The 14,146-nt window shown below is 39.3% G+C and overlaps 1 protein-coding gene across 12 annotated transcripts in view; it reads left to right on the top strand.

The window, feature by feature from the left end:
• Positions 1-14,146, top strand: part of RALGAPA1 (Ral GTPase activating protein catalytic subunit alpha 1) — a 305,037-nt gene that overhangs the window by 99,707 nt on the left and 191,184 nt on the right. For 9 of the 12 annotated variants that reach the window (XR_009760717.1, XR_009760716.1, XR_009760719.1 and 6 more), the window contains 4 exons: positions 5,194-6,756; positions 8,504-8,628; positions 11,869-12,085; positions 13,312-13,488. Coding sequence is in view for 8 of the 12 variants with exons in the window: in XM_061611661.1 (XP_061467645.1) it covers positions 5,194-6,756; positions 8,504-8,628; positions 11,869-12,085; positions 13,312-13,488 (2,082 nt within the window). In the remaining 4 variants the exon portion in view is untranslated. The remainder of the gene's footprint in view (positions 1-5,193; positions 6,757-8,503; positions 8,629-11,868; positions 12,086-13,311; positions 13,489-14,146) is intronic. The other 3 variants (XM_061611666.1, XM_061611667.1, XM_061611662.1) reach the window with 2 other exon arrangements.

Here is a 14,146-nt window from a genome sequence, read left to right as displayed (position 1 = left end):
CATTATGGGAGTGACTGCCATCCCAGCCTGTATTGGGAAGAAAGAAGCTCAGGAAGAGTTGTTGCTTTTTAGATAATATTTCCCTGCATTTGGTTTAAGGAGGAGATCAGAAATGTTCTTTTAATAATGCTAGTGTTAGTACTCGAATCCCAAAATCCATGTATGCACTAACATCAGGCTGTACATAAGAATCTCTGCACGTTCACCTGGGAACAACTTGTGTTGGGTTAGTGGGGTCACAAGTACAGTACATGCTGCTAAGAAACTCTAATTGATGTCATGTGAGCATTATTCCTGATAACACCTAATTTGGCATCCCAAAAGGGAAATGCGTTGCTGGTTGGGCTCATAGAAGATATATTTTTATTTACTTACTACATTTAGAATCCCACCTTTCTTCTAAATAGCTCAAGATATAGTATACATGGTTTCCCCCACCCCCCTCCATTTTATCCTCACAACAACCATGTGAAGTTGGTTAGGCTACTGGTCCTAGTTCACCTAGTGAGCTTCAAGGCTGAGTGGGTATTTGAACTCTGGTCTCCCAGATCCTAGTCCAACTGTCTAACCATACACTTCATCGACTCTTTCCCAGTGTAGTAGTTCCTTTCGTTCTGGCCTTTTCAGACTTGAAAGATTCATCTCTACATACTAGTCCAGCACAAGATGTTCATTGGTTCTCTTTCAGTATCCAGCCTTACACCTTGGGGCTGTTATTATTACCCAGGACTTCCAGAGAACTGTTCATTGTCATTGTGGTGGACCTGAAGATGCATGCTGTCCATATACATCTGATAATTTCATCAGAACTCTTCTCATCTACATGTGCACCTAAATTAATGGAATAATAGTTTACAGTTAGTTTTACAGATAAGACAAATCAGTTCATTCTGTTCTGCACCTGGAAATGATCATTGATATGGCAAATGGCAGATATTCTTGTCTCTAGGTAGGGAGTCTAGATACTTTTTCTTAATTCCATGGGTCAGTACATATGAAAACCATAGACATATTGCTGTGCTAATTAATTTTATGTATTATGATCTTGTTTTTGGTGTATTTTTATTTCAGATCATGTGCTTGTAACTGTGTTTTGACTGTTCCTGTTACAACAACTTAGATGCACTTTTAATAGATAATTCCATGTCAAAAGACCAATGTGTGTACCTGAGAGTGTTCATCTAACTGTTAAGCTTATGTTGCTTTGAGTGTCCAGGTTTTTTAAATGCTTACCAGTTGAAGACCTTGCTTCATTTTTGGGAAAGACGTTAATCTGTGTCCATAATTTTATTTTAAGTGGGTGAGTGATTCTCCTCTTTTTAAGACCATGGGAGAAACTTTGAGGCCCAACTGTTGGCTTGTAGAAAGAAGTTGCTATTGAATAGGAAGGACAGTTGGCGAGAGCTTCCTGAAACAGCCTTTAGAGAGGGATAAAACAAAGATCCTATGTTTATCAGCTGCTGTTTGTGATACATTTTCACCTATACCTCATTGAAGCATGGAATCACTAGAGTGCAGTGTTATGGTTGAACTACCTCTGTGCTCCATCCATTGGACTGCCTTCAAGTCAATCCCGACTTATGGCGACCCTACGAATAGGGTTTTCATGGTAAGCGGTATTCAGAGGTGGTTTACCATTGCTCCCTCTGAGGCTTAGAGGCAGTGACTGGCCCAAGGTCACCCAGTGAGCTTCATGGCTGTGTGGCGATTGGAACCCTGGTCTCCCAGGTCGTAGTCCACCACCTTAACCACTACATCACACTGGCTCTCCCCTCTGTGCTATAAGACCCCGTCTAGCTTCCTTTCCTTTATCTCAAACAAGGCACTTCCTGTTTCATTATCAGGGACTTGATCATAGAGAACTTGGACTAAAATTTTACAGGCCAAGTAGCAGATTATTTTATTTGGGTAGGAGGATTGCAGAACCAAATAAAGGAGATTGTCAGCAAGACTGATTGCGACAATGAATTTCAATCTGGAGGAATGAGAGCCAACTTCCAAGCCCACATGGACAAGAAAAGATGGCTATAGGATGAAGCCAGCTGCACAGTACCCTGGAGTTTAGGGCCATTTTCCTAGCGTGTCTGATCTGGGGCAATATGGAATCACATATTGTGACACTAGTAACATACAGTGATAAGAAAAGAGGAACCAGTCTTAGAGGCCAGTCACTTGTTAGACTGGCTGATATACTATCAGTCTATTAGAGCCATTCATAGTGATGGGGCTGACTATCAGGCCAGCTAGTTCATCCTCTATTACATAAGTGGGCAACTTGCAGCCCTCAACATCTCCTGAAGCTGCCCTATTCTTCCATTCCATTAGAGTTTCTTCATTTCTATTCATTTTCTCTTTTTTGCGTGGCTTAAAGTGTTTCCCCCTCTATGCCGTTTAGAACAAATGGAAGGAGTAGTATTTTATTTGATAAAAATAGATTGTTTTATTCCAGATTCAATTTTATTCTGGGTTGACTAATCAAGAATACTTTGTCTTTGGCTTGGCTGATCATCATCACAGACTCCACCCACTGCCAGTATGCAGCCCCCAACAAATACCCTTGTGGGAATGCAGCCCTTGACAGCAAAAAAGGTGCCCATCTCTACTATAGACAGTCATCTTAGAGGAGAGGTCTTCTGTCAGCCTCCAGTCAGTCATCTTCAATAGCAATCAATGGGGAAATCACTGCTTGTAATTAGACAGAATTGCATAATGAGTGCATACTTCTCTAGGTACAGAAGTCCTTGGGCAATCACCTCAGTTGTCTTATCATAGCATTGGCCAAAAAGAGAGATGCTGTTCCATGGACTGCCCTTGCTGCCACTCATAAAAGATTTCTTCTAAAGTTCTCATTGGACAGAGCTCAAATAATCTTGGTTGCTCTCTTCTGTGCTTACGGGTTATGTTTTTTTGGACATCTTTGAGTATAGTCCCTCATCTTCATTGTAGAATTGTTTGCATTTGTGACAGCATTATGGAACATTATTAGAACAGAGTAGGCCCCCCTGGGAAGCCCTTCACTGCTTAATGCATTCCCAAGAAAGTCATGTTGTCAGCCCCAAAGTCAAGCATGTACTGATATATTCTTGGGCTGAATTGGACTTGTGCTCAACTTCCTCAAGAAGAAAGTTTCCATGTTGACAATTCCCATCTGCTGTTTCATGAAATGGAAGTTGGTCCATTATGTGGGACTAAGTTTCTGAATGCAAGTATGTTCATTTTGCAACTAGTGGTCTGTAGATCACTGGCATGGAATATGAATCTCTTGCTAATGGCCCAGATCAAGGCTTCACACTGTCTGTACTTATTTGCTATCTCTGGTCATATTTTGATTCACTTCAGTTAGAAGAATATCAGAGCTAGGGGCTTCTTCTCACCCCAGTTAAACTATGTACCTTCCACAGTAACAAAACAATCCTATACCTAGATCCAGCAACAAAAATCTTTGATATAGGATTACTTTAGATTTATGTGTGTTTATTTATGTTTGGTGTCTTTCTTCCATCTTTCTATGAAATATTCAAGGTGCCTTACAACCGAAGTAAAAAAAATACACAGTAATAAAAAAAAAAAGCACACAATCTTTTAAAAATTACTAAAAGGCAGTATCAGCAAAGAATAACTCAGGGACAGTATGCTACAAAGGTTTACTAAAATAAAATAATAAGAGCATGAACAACTTTAATAATGGATTTAAACTTACATCTTCAGGCTTAAAGTGGTACAGAGATGATTCTGTGACTGTATTTAAAACTCATATTGCTGTGGCTCCCCCTGGTATCTCCAGTCTGGAGCCACGTGAAAGGAAACATAAAGGGCTCCTACAAGAGCTTCCATGAACCTCTTTGTTGGGCATTAGAGTCCAGACCTTATGTCAATGGGGCTTCTGCAGGAAATTATGAACTAGATTTCCTATTGTTGTTAAGTATTCAGCAGTTTGTAAATTTTAACATAGGTAGTTTTTGTTCTCTTCTTTCACCCCCACCTCCTAAGAGGGTATACTGCTTTCGGCAGAATTCTAAAACAGCAAGGGAAAAGGAGAGCTGGGTTCTTATCTGTAAGTATTATTTTTTCCTGTTCTTCCAGGTGCTGGTCTAAGTCATCCTGAGGGAACAGTGGATCCTTTGTTAGGATCAGGATATAATTTTGATCATTAAAAATAAAGGAAAATAAATTTGTTATATATATAATCAATGGAAACTACAGCTTCAATATATGTCAGACTTCCTCTGGAGTACAGTAGGGCCCCGCTTCCCGGCGCTTCATTTCCCGGTGTTCTGCTAATGCGGCGGCTTTCATTCCCCATTTTAAAGCCAATTTTGCTCTTTTTTGGCATTTTGCGTCATTTTCGTGCAATGCGCCCCATTATGCTCAATGGAGTTCCGCTTTACGGCGATTTCCGCTTTACGGCGGGGGTCTGGAACGGAACCTGCCGTATAAGCGGGGCCTGCCTGTACCGTATTAGCTTTTTTCTGGTTCTTACATTAGTTTCTGGTTTTTAGAGGTGCTTCAGAAGGTCCCAGTTGGAGGCCAAAAGGTGTTTTTGTGTTGTTCCTTTCCTAGCCTTTTAAAACGAAGGGAATTATCTGCCTTCTGACAAATAAGGGATGACCCATTATGGACTGGGCACCTGGAATAATAACAACGACACACATGTTCTTGTTTTATAGTTCTACCCACATAGGTTTGTGTGTGTTGAGTGTTTATTTAATAACCATAGAAGATGTAGCTTACTCTACATACTGAATCATCCTGGGATTAGAGATGTTGTCAGTTCTTCGGTTGCATATTTTCCCAAATAGGCAGTATAAGAAATTCTTTCTGAATCCTTGAATTAAATTACTATTTCATAATTTATTGGCACAGCCCTAGCTTTAACAGTATTTCCATATCTCCCATGATCTTGCTGTCTGTTTCCATGCATGTTAATATTTTAAGATTGTTCTGATGGTCTAACTCATTTATATTTCACATTGTACTAGATTGTATGTATATATGTGTGTGCATGCACACACATGTGCATATGTGTGTATGTGTTTAACAACATTTTAAATTTTGCTGGAGAATATTTTATTGTACTTAAGGAAGTGTTTTGGTTTTCTTTATAAAGCATTGCTACATTATAATAGTGAACAAATAAAATAGTGTATATTATATCTACGTACTTGATTTCCTAAGTACATACTTTTTCTACAGACATGGATGATGGTCAGATCCTCCCACGTCCACCTCGCATCAGACATTTTTCACAGAGTGAGGAAACACCCAGTGAAGTTTTTGATGCATTGAACGAGGAGCAGTCACTTCCACGAAGTAGCAGCACATCTGATATCCTGGAACCTTTCACAGTTGAACGAGTCAAAGGTGCAGTTCCTGTCATTGATGATTCATCCCATCATGCTCCAAGCTTACAGAGTTCCACAGAGGCCTCTTCAATATGTAGATCCACTGAAAGTCATGTTACTGATACAAATAGCAGAGAGTCCTCTCTGGAAGTTGGGGATAGTATTTATGACCATCTCTGTCATTTGGTAGGCCCAGTAGAACTTGCAGATACAGCTTTTGAACAAAACCAGTATGTTGACCTTGAAGGTGAAGATGATCTTCTTTCCTCTCTGAGAGAATATCTTAAGGAAAAAGAAGAACTTTGCAGTAGCATTGAGATAGATAAACATGAGCCTTCTCTTCATGAAGTTGATGCAGGAATAAGTAGGAATGATAAATTGCCATTGGATGAAGTAGAGCATACAGACCAGACTGTTACATATGCGAGTAGTACTGCTCTTGCAGGAAGTGCTGATAATGCAGAGCTGCAATTGGAGCAAAACCAAAGTGGTTTTATAAGTAATATTACACCTGCACAAGTAGACAGTTCTACAAGAAACCAAGCTGATAAAACTAAACATTTAAACATTGATAAGCCAATTCAAAATCTGTCTGATCATGGGTCAAGCAGCCCTAGTGACAAGGAAAGGAAGAAATATTTGTACAGACAAATTGCCACTGATGTAGATGTATCTGTGGAAACAGTGTTAGTGGAAAAGCATAAAAGTGCCCTCTTTAATGAAAAAATAACCAACACAAGTGTTATGCATGCAAAGAAAATGCCACGTAAAGCCTTAGTTAACCCTGAAATGCTTCACATTACTGGCATGAGCAAAGTGTCACCGACTAAGAGAAGCATGTCTGAAACAGTAACTCATAAGGCTAAAATAATGAAAATAGCAGCTAAAAAGCGAAACAGTGTCCATGTTACATTTAGGCCATCTACCGAATCAGTACAGTTTTATAACCCTCTAGAAAACAAAGAGGCCCCCTGGAAAGCAAGACTTCGCAAACTCAGTGGTTTCAGTAGCGGGAGCAGTAGCAGCAGCAGCAGCAGCGGCAACAACACAAGCACCAGCTCATCCACAGTGGCTGTGCTGGTCAGACCTGGAATATACAGGCCTCTAGATACAGTCAGTACAACCTCTGCTAATAGTAAACAAAATAAAGAATCAGGAGATGTTCCAGCATTCATGTTGCAGAAGGAAAGTATTGGAATAAATCAGATGTCAAATCGTAGCCCACCTAAGCCATCGAGTCAGGAGTCAGGACAACAGCAGGGCTCCCTGGGTGGTGTTTATAAATCTGTTGTACATGCTCTTTCGAAGCCGAAGGCAAATGTTTCCCCACAGAGGCAGAGCAGAGTGCCAGCAGAGGCTCCACTGAGGGACCTGTACAGTCATGTAATGGGCTATTTTGGAAAGAAAGCTGCAGGTGAGCACTAACAGTGTGCGGGCACAAAAGGAGAAAGGCAGCACCAGTTTGGCTTAATGCACCTGAAGCAAGCTCTTACAAAGCAATCAAAAGGCTTTGGGATGATCAATGCTTTTCCTGTTTGGTTTTGCATGCGCATACGGCCAGCTGAATTTTTTCCCCAAGCATAAGTTACTCTTGTAAACATTAAATTACTAATTATCTTTTTTTAAAAATAATGAACCACTTTGCTGCTGAACACTTTTAAGAATAGGGAAGAGGAAGAGATAGTAAATGACCTACCGAAAATCCTGTCCCTATCATATTTCACCTGGCAGGCCTTGAAAGTCAACCTTCAATATATAAAATTGGCATTCATATGCTTTCGAATAGAAAAAATAGTTCTGATGTGTCTAGTTTATCTTCCTAGTTATCAGTTACTACAGTTGAGCCAGTTGTGGGTTCAGTTAGTTTTTCTTCCTCCTCCTGAAAATAAGACAAGAAAATTTGATCCAGGCGTCAAATTTCATGTTTGGATTAACTTAATATAATATAACAATCGGATGTGGATTTGTCATTTTTATTTGAACTATTTCAAAATATGCTTTAGTGCTTTGTGTGCATTCACTGGAGTGGATGCACTGTTTTCGTAGCAACATCTGTCACTGCTTTTCCCCCCTGGGATCATGGAAGTGCATAAAGGTACCATGATAGTTCTCCTTGAGCTAACTATGAGCCTCTATGTGCTAACCAAATGAGCAAGGCTGGCTGTCATTCTAATATCACCATCTTAGTTCACATGTTAGTAACTTTTAAAAGAACAATACATTAACTTTCAGCAGTGAGGTAGGTTTTTTGCTTCTTTTTTTACGTTGTACGCTGGCATGATTAACAGAATGTTCTGTAATGCATCCTGCATTGAGATGTTAATGCCATCTGAGGGCAGTCTTTGTAAGCATATCACAACAGACTGGGCAATAATGTAAATTCTTTCACACCAATTTATTTTGATGTGCTATTTAGTACAGTTAATCTTGGAAAACAATGTGCAGTCTGGATTCTAGGAGTATTTAGATACCAAAATTTTGAAATTTAATACTCAAGATTTTAATGTGAAGATCATGTTATACCTCAGATTAACAACATGTTTTGCAGTCTCTTGATGGGATAACACCTTATCAAAAAGATAAACTGGAAAAATAAAACCTTCAAGGTTAAAATATGAAAAAGGAACAGAATTGTAAAGTGTAATTCTGTGCAATATTGATCATAAACCATTGACCATTTTAAGTCTTTTATTCATTTTTTAATCATGCCATCTTTCATTGTGTATTAATTTATTTAGGTGTACTCTGTGTATACAGTACTGCATTGTAACATAATTCATTGGCAATTTCTATGTATGTTTCTCATTAGCATACACTGGCAGAGTTGGGGAGTTATGCATATGGTGATATGAAGGAATGAAGAATGTATGCTTAAAGCAAGCATTAACAACTTTAAGTAGTGCTTATCTGTAAGCTTTCTTGCTCTTTTAAAGGTCACACTGGAAATTGACTAACAGCTGCTCAGTGGTGATGGTGGGGTGGTTGACGGGTGAGGGTATATTTACTAATTCCTAAAACTAAATTTGTTTTAAGAGAGAATATATTTTTAACTGCATGGTTAGCAAGTAGGTTTTTGTATTGACTAGTTTATTTCTGTACTTTAAAAATATTTTGTTCTTGAAACTGTTCTTTACTATATACAGTCATTTATTTGCTTTTAGCCAATAGAGAGGATATGAGCCAAAAGCAGAACCCTCTTGGTAGTGATAATGGCAGTAGTAATACAAATATTCCTGACCTCATGGATGAGTTTATAGCTGAAAGACTCCGCAGTGGTAGTGCTTTGGTAAGCTTTTGTAATTTTATTTTATCTTAAAATATAAGATATATTGCTACAAGATCACCAATTAATTTTGACTGTAAAAATGTTAATAGTTAGTGATGTGGCAAAGTTCCTGAAGGGAGAGTTCAGACATTGTGTTTCATGGCTCCACTCCCCCAGCCCATTGTTTAATCAGTTCTAGACCCCTGTGAATCTCAGGCCAAATTCAGAATGAACCCTTCCTCTATCCTGCTCATCAAATCCCTTCATCCTGAACCAGTTCTCAAATATATTGAGGTGTTTGGAGATTGGAGAGGGCCTGTTACTTCTATAAGTCTCAGGATTCAGGGCTTGATGGTGCTGTGAGCATGCATGGCAGTGACCAAGTGCACCAGAAACATGGGAAATGTACTTCCGAATTGTTCCCAGTGTCAATGGACTTCGCAGTACACACCCATGGGAGTGTACCAGTATCCATTTCTCAAACTTGCTGAGGGCTTGGTAGTAGGGAGCCCATTATTATAATTATTAAAATATTTCTATTGCATCTTTCCATTACAGTATAGATGTCATAAGGGCCAAAAAATAAAAAAAGACGGAACAAGAAGTAGCAGGGGAGAGAATCAATCACAAACCCATAAGAATAAGGGAAGATAAAATTGGGTAATGGCCCTCCAAAACAAAACAAACTTCAGACCAAAAAGATCACCAAAGTGGGAGCTGGGCACATATCTCACAGCTGGGAATCAACAGCCTCGGTACAGCAAGAGAGAAGACCTCCTCATGTGTTCCCACAACCATATGAAATGTGGTGGGATGCACAAAGAGGCCTCCTTGACCAAACTGAGTGTATAGGCAGGGTCATGTCCTTTAACTATCATGGTCTTTTCAAGGTAATAACCAGCACTTCAACTTGAGTCTGAAAATAATCCTGATGGGGTCTCATTCAGAAAAAATGCACCGTATTTTTCAAACAACCAGTGGATGTATTTATCACTATGAAAGCAAAAGTTTAAATCTGTGCAAAAAAGTGTTTGTTTTGAGCAGAGAGGTTGAACGAATGGGTTTCTTGCATGCACCAGGCCTCCACAGCTCTGTTCAAAGTTGGTAGCTCTCAGCTTCAGATGGAGATGCTTAGAAAATACATTAAATTATTAGGTCATAGAAAAGGTCATAGAAAAGCTGATGGGCAGTAATTTTCTGTAGTTGAGGACATTTTGCTTTTAGTGGACTATGGAGGCAAGTTTTGCCTGAGCTTTTCTTTCTCTGCATATTTGTAATTTTATTACTTTATTTTTATTAGTGCAGTTTTAAGTCCTGAATAAAGTCTATGCAACTCTAGTAAATATCTCAACGTCATATGTACACAGAACATGGCAGTTCATTAGTGATACATAGATTTATGTTTGCTGCACACCCCGGGTTAACGTGTCCTTAAACAACTATGGCAAAAAGGAACTAATGAGATAATCTGGTAATTAGCCTCACATTTTAAAAATTGTCCATACTGTACAATGCTAATAGTATAAGTTTTTAAAGGTGCAGATGGTTTTAACTTTAGGTGGCATTCGGTGCTAGTCCTACTCAGGGTAGACCCATAAAAGTTAATAGACATGATTAACTTCGGTTCAATAATTTAAATAGGTTTACTCTGAGTAGGATACAATCCTTTGGATTGTATCTGACATTAGTCCTACTCGGAGAAGACCTATTGAAATTAATGGACGTGACTAAGGCTGCAATCCAGTACACACTTACCTGGGAGTAAGTCCCATTGAACCCAATGGAGCTTCTCAGTAGTCATGTATTGCATTGCAGTACATTAGGTACATTATTTGTAATGGGTCTACTCTGAGTAGAACTGAGTTGGATACAACCCTACATTTTCATATCTTAATGTCATCTATAGCCTGTCTTTTAGGTTCTAAAAATTGAAAGTGGCTAAGAACATTAAAACATAGTTAAAATAGACACTATGGCCGTTTTTTTTTTAAGTTTTAAAAAATCAAGTAGGAAATGAACCAGATGAAATTCATGCCAAAGTCTTGCCGAAAGAAGTATGTTTCCAAAGGACAGCAAAATGCCATCAAAGGAAGGGCCACCTGAATGTTCTGGGGCAGGGAATTCCAAGGTTGAGCATCACAGTCAAGGTGACCTCTTGTGTATCAACCAACCTTGCTTTTAGGTAAGTGTGGAACACATAGGAGGCCTTCCCCACTGACCTCAGTGGATGGGCAAGAGCATATGGAAGGAGGTGGTTCTTCACTTATACTTGTTTCAAGGGCTTGAATTGTGCCTGGATATGGACTAGCAGCCAGTGCAATTGATAAAAAAGGAAGTACATGCTCCCCAAACCTGTACTAATAAAAACCCTTGCTGCTACATTTTGTGGGTGTTGGAGTTTTTTTTATAGTTTTCAAAGGCAGCCTCATATAAAGCACTTTAGAATCCATTTTTTATGTCAGTGAGGCATGTGTGATGGTATTCAGTTAACAAGAAATACTTGTTATTTAGAAGATAGGGTTACTAACTGACACTTTCCAGCACTATTCAGGGTGGTGGTTGAAAGTCCATAGTATATACTCTATAAACTTCACATAGGGCACTCAGAGAGTTTAAAATGCAGGTTCTAAAATTTCCACTGACATGGGCCAAATATAGTTAGCCCCTTTATAACTTCAAAGCAGCTAAACGGCAATCATGGGGATCACGACTTCCCTGTCAGCACAGGCCCATTGTGACTTTGGCATAGATCATCAAATGGCATCAAGAAAAGTGGGGCAAGCAGACAAAGTCAGGAAAAAGTACTATCAAAAGAAAAGCTCATCAACTAACATGGCTCATTATGCTGAATGCGTGATTATTTTAAACTTATCACTAAAATTTTGTTAAAGTCTGCTATATACTAAATAGTTTGAATCCCATTTAAGTGCCTAGTCATTTTCAAGAAGTTATTCATTTGTTTTGTTAGGTGTAGCTAGAAGGAGGATCTTTTATGAAGTGGTTAGATTGATTATTTTTAAAACTTAGTTCAGTATTGAAATAACCTCAAATTAAAATGGTTGCAGTAATATAGTAAGCAACTAAAAAGAAAAATATTTAAAAGAAATATTATTTTAAGAAACAGAACATGGCTTAAAATTGGTAATTGCTAGGTCATTTAGTTTTGTGCAGCCCATGTCTCTGAAATATAAAATATTAATGACTTTTCTGGCTATAAAAGTGTTTTCTATGTAAAATTATTTGAAATATTTCTTTAACTAGAATGTTACAAGAAGAGGGAGCAGTCCTGGAAGCATAGAGGTTCCAAAAGACCTTCCTGATGTACTGAACAAGCAGAGTCAAATGCGCCCTGCAGATGACCCAGGTGTGCCTTCTGAATGGACATCTCCTGCCAGTGCAGGCAGCAGTGACCTTGTCAGTTCTGACAGCCATTCTGATTCCTTCAGTGCATTCCAGTATGATGGCCACAAATTTGAAAGCAAGTATTTCCACATCTAGTCCTCCCTAGAATCTTAATACCTATTACACATTCATTTTTGTAATAAACAACTTTATGTAGAAAAATTGAGAAAATTTAATGCACACAGATTCAGTTAGTGAATTGGTTGATAAAGTAATCTGGAGTAAAATCCACAAGGAATGTCTTTTGCTCATGACCCATTTTATAGGAGCACACAACTTTAGATCAGAGATTTTCATAGACCTTTAGATCAGAGATTTTCATAGACCAGCAGAGTTGTCACCATACTGATCCCCCTCCCTTGCCACCCTGTGGCAAGCGGGGAAGGAATGTCTAAACTTTTCCTTCCTCTGGTACAGCTTGCTGTGATGGTTTCCTTAGGATCATGAATATTTCCATTACAGTAGGGCCCCACTCATACAGCAGGTTACATTCCGGACCCCCACGGAAAAGTGAAAACTGCTGGAAACCGGAACTCATTGAATAGAATGGCGCGCAACACCTGAAAACTGCCGTAAAAGCAGAACAAGTGCCGTATGCATGGGGCTTTAGTCTAATTGCATCTAATTGAGACCGCCGCATTAGCGAAGCGCTGTAAAACGGGGCCCTACTGTATGCTGTTCTCCCTTCAACAACTTGGGTTCATTATCTACAAGAGCTCCTTGTATTTAGTTCAGCAGATCAGAACTTCATCTTTTATGTGACTGTGAAGAAATCTCCCCGTTCTAGGACAGGCAGAACAAGAGATCTTGGCACTCTAGATTATGAACGTTACATTCCTAGTGCAGCTACAAAGGGCCATGGTAGCTTGGTTCTCTGGGTGAGGTTCCTCATCCAGTGGCTAGTTATTCCTTATCAACATCAGATCTCCCCTCCCCCTTTGGTGGTTAAACCCTGATCATATTGCTTCAGTACACACAGGGGCAAGTCTTTCAGGATAGGGTATGTGGCACCCTGCCAGAGCTGTTTGCAAAGCCAAAGACTATTACTTTCTAAAAAAGATAAATGTTTCCTCCAGAATCTATGTGCAGTCACTTCTGCAATATTAAGTTTAATTATTAGTAGATCCCAAAAAATGGGATAGTGTTTGGATTTGTGGGCAAATGCACATGATTGCACAACTCGCATTAAATGCAAAATGACAGGTAGCAGCATGCCCTTTGTGTGTGAGAGTCCTATGGTTTTGAAATTGATAACAGCTATCCTTTTAATTGGCTGTTCAACCCTATATTTTTCCCCTGTAGATTTCAGCTTTGGCCCTGAAGCTGGCACTACAACTTCTGCAGAGTCTGATACAGGTTCAGGACGTCAGCAAAGTGCTGAAGAACAGGAAGTGGCTAGTCTAACTACATGCCATATTGATTCTGAGACCAGCAGTCTCAATCAACAGCCGCTCTCTGCTGAAGCAGCAACCATTACAGGTAAGATTTGTCAGTGAAAACAAACCTACTGTGTAGTTACTTCTGCCACTCTTCACTCCTAATACTACAAAGCAGAGGAGTGCAATTTCTGAGTATTAGTTTAACTAATTTCCAGAGGGTTAGCCATCTTAGTCTGTTGCAGCAAAAGCAAGGAAGCATTGTGGCACCCTAAAGACTAGCACATTTATCATGGCATAAGCTTTCATGGACTGGAGTCCACTTTATCAGATGCATGAAGAGTTATCCTCAGATGTCAGTTATCCTTTACATATGGGTAAATTGAAAGAAAAAGGCTTTTTCAAAGTGGTTTAACAAAGACCCATGAGCTTTCCAGGGTTTACAGAATGGTGAGGTGTCGGTTGAGGGAAGGAGGGGGAGAAAAGGAAACTGGAGCAAGGTGGACAAGAGGAAGTGGGGTCTTGAGCAGGCCAAACATAGTAAGCATGCTCTTTTGTTGCTGGTCCTGTTTGTAATACACAAGATATTTGGCAATTATTCCTATAACAAATAGAACTATGACTTTCTCAGTACCAGCAACTTAAAATTAGCTATGCTGGTGTCCACAGTGCGATTGTGACATATTTTTAGAAATGTTTTTGTTTTGCCCTAATTGAGCATTGTATTGTCATTAATGCTACTCGCAAATCAGAATGAAGGC

This window comes from Rhineura floridana, chromosome 2 (genome assembly GCF_030035675.1).
Source record: "Rhineura floridana isolate rRhiFlo1 chromosome 2, rRhiFlo1.hap2, whole genome shotgun sequence".
Taxonomy (NCBI): domain Eukaryota; kingdom Metazoa; phylum Chordata; class Lepidosauria; order Squamata; family Rhineuridae; genus Rhineura; species Rhineura floridana.
Note: the sequence above shows the minus strand (reverse complement) of the source record. Positions and strands in the feature narration are given on the sequence as shown.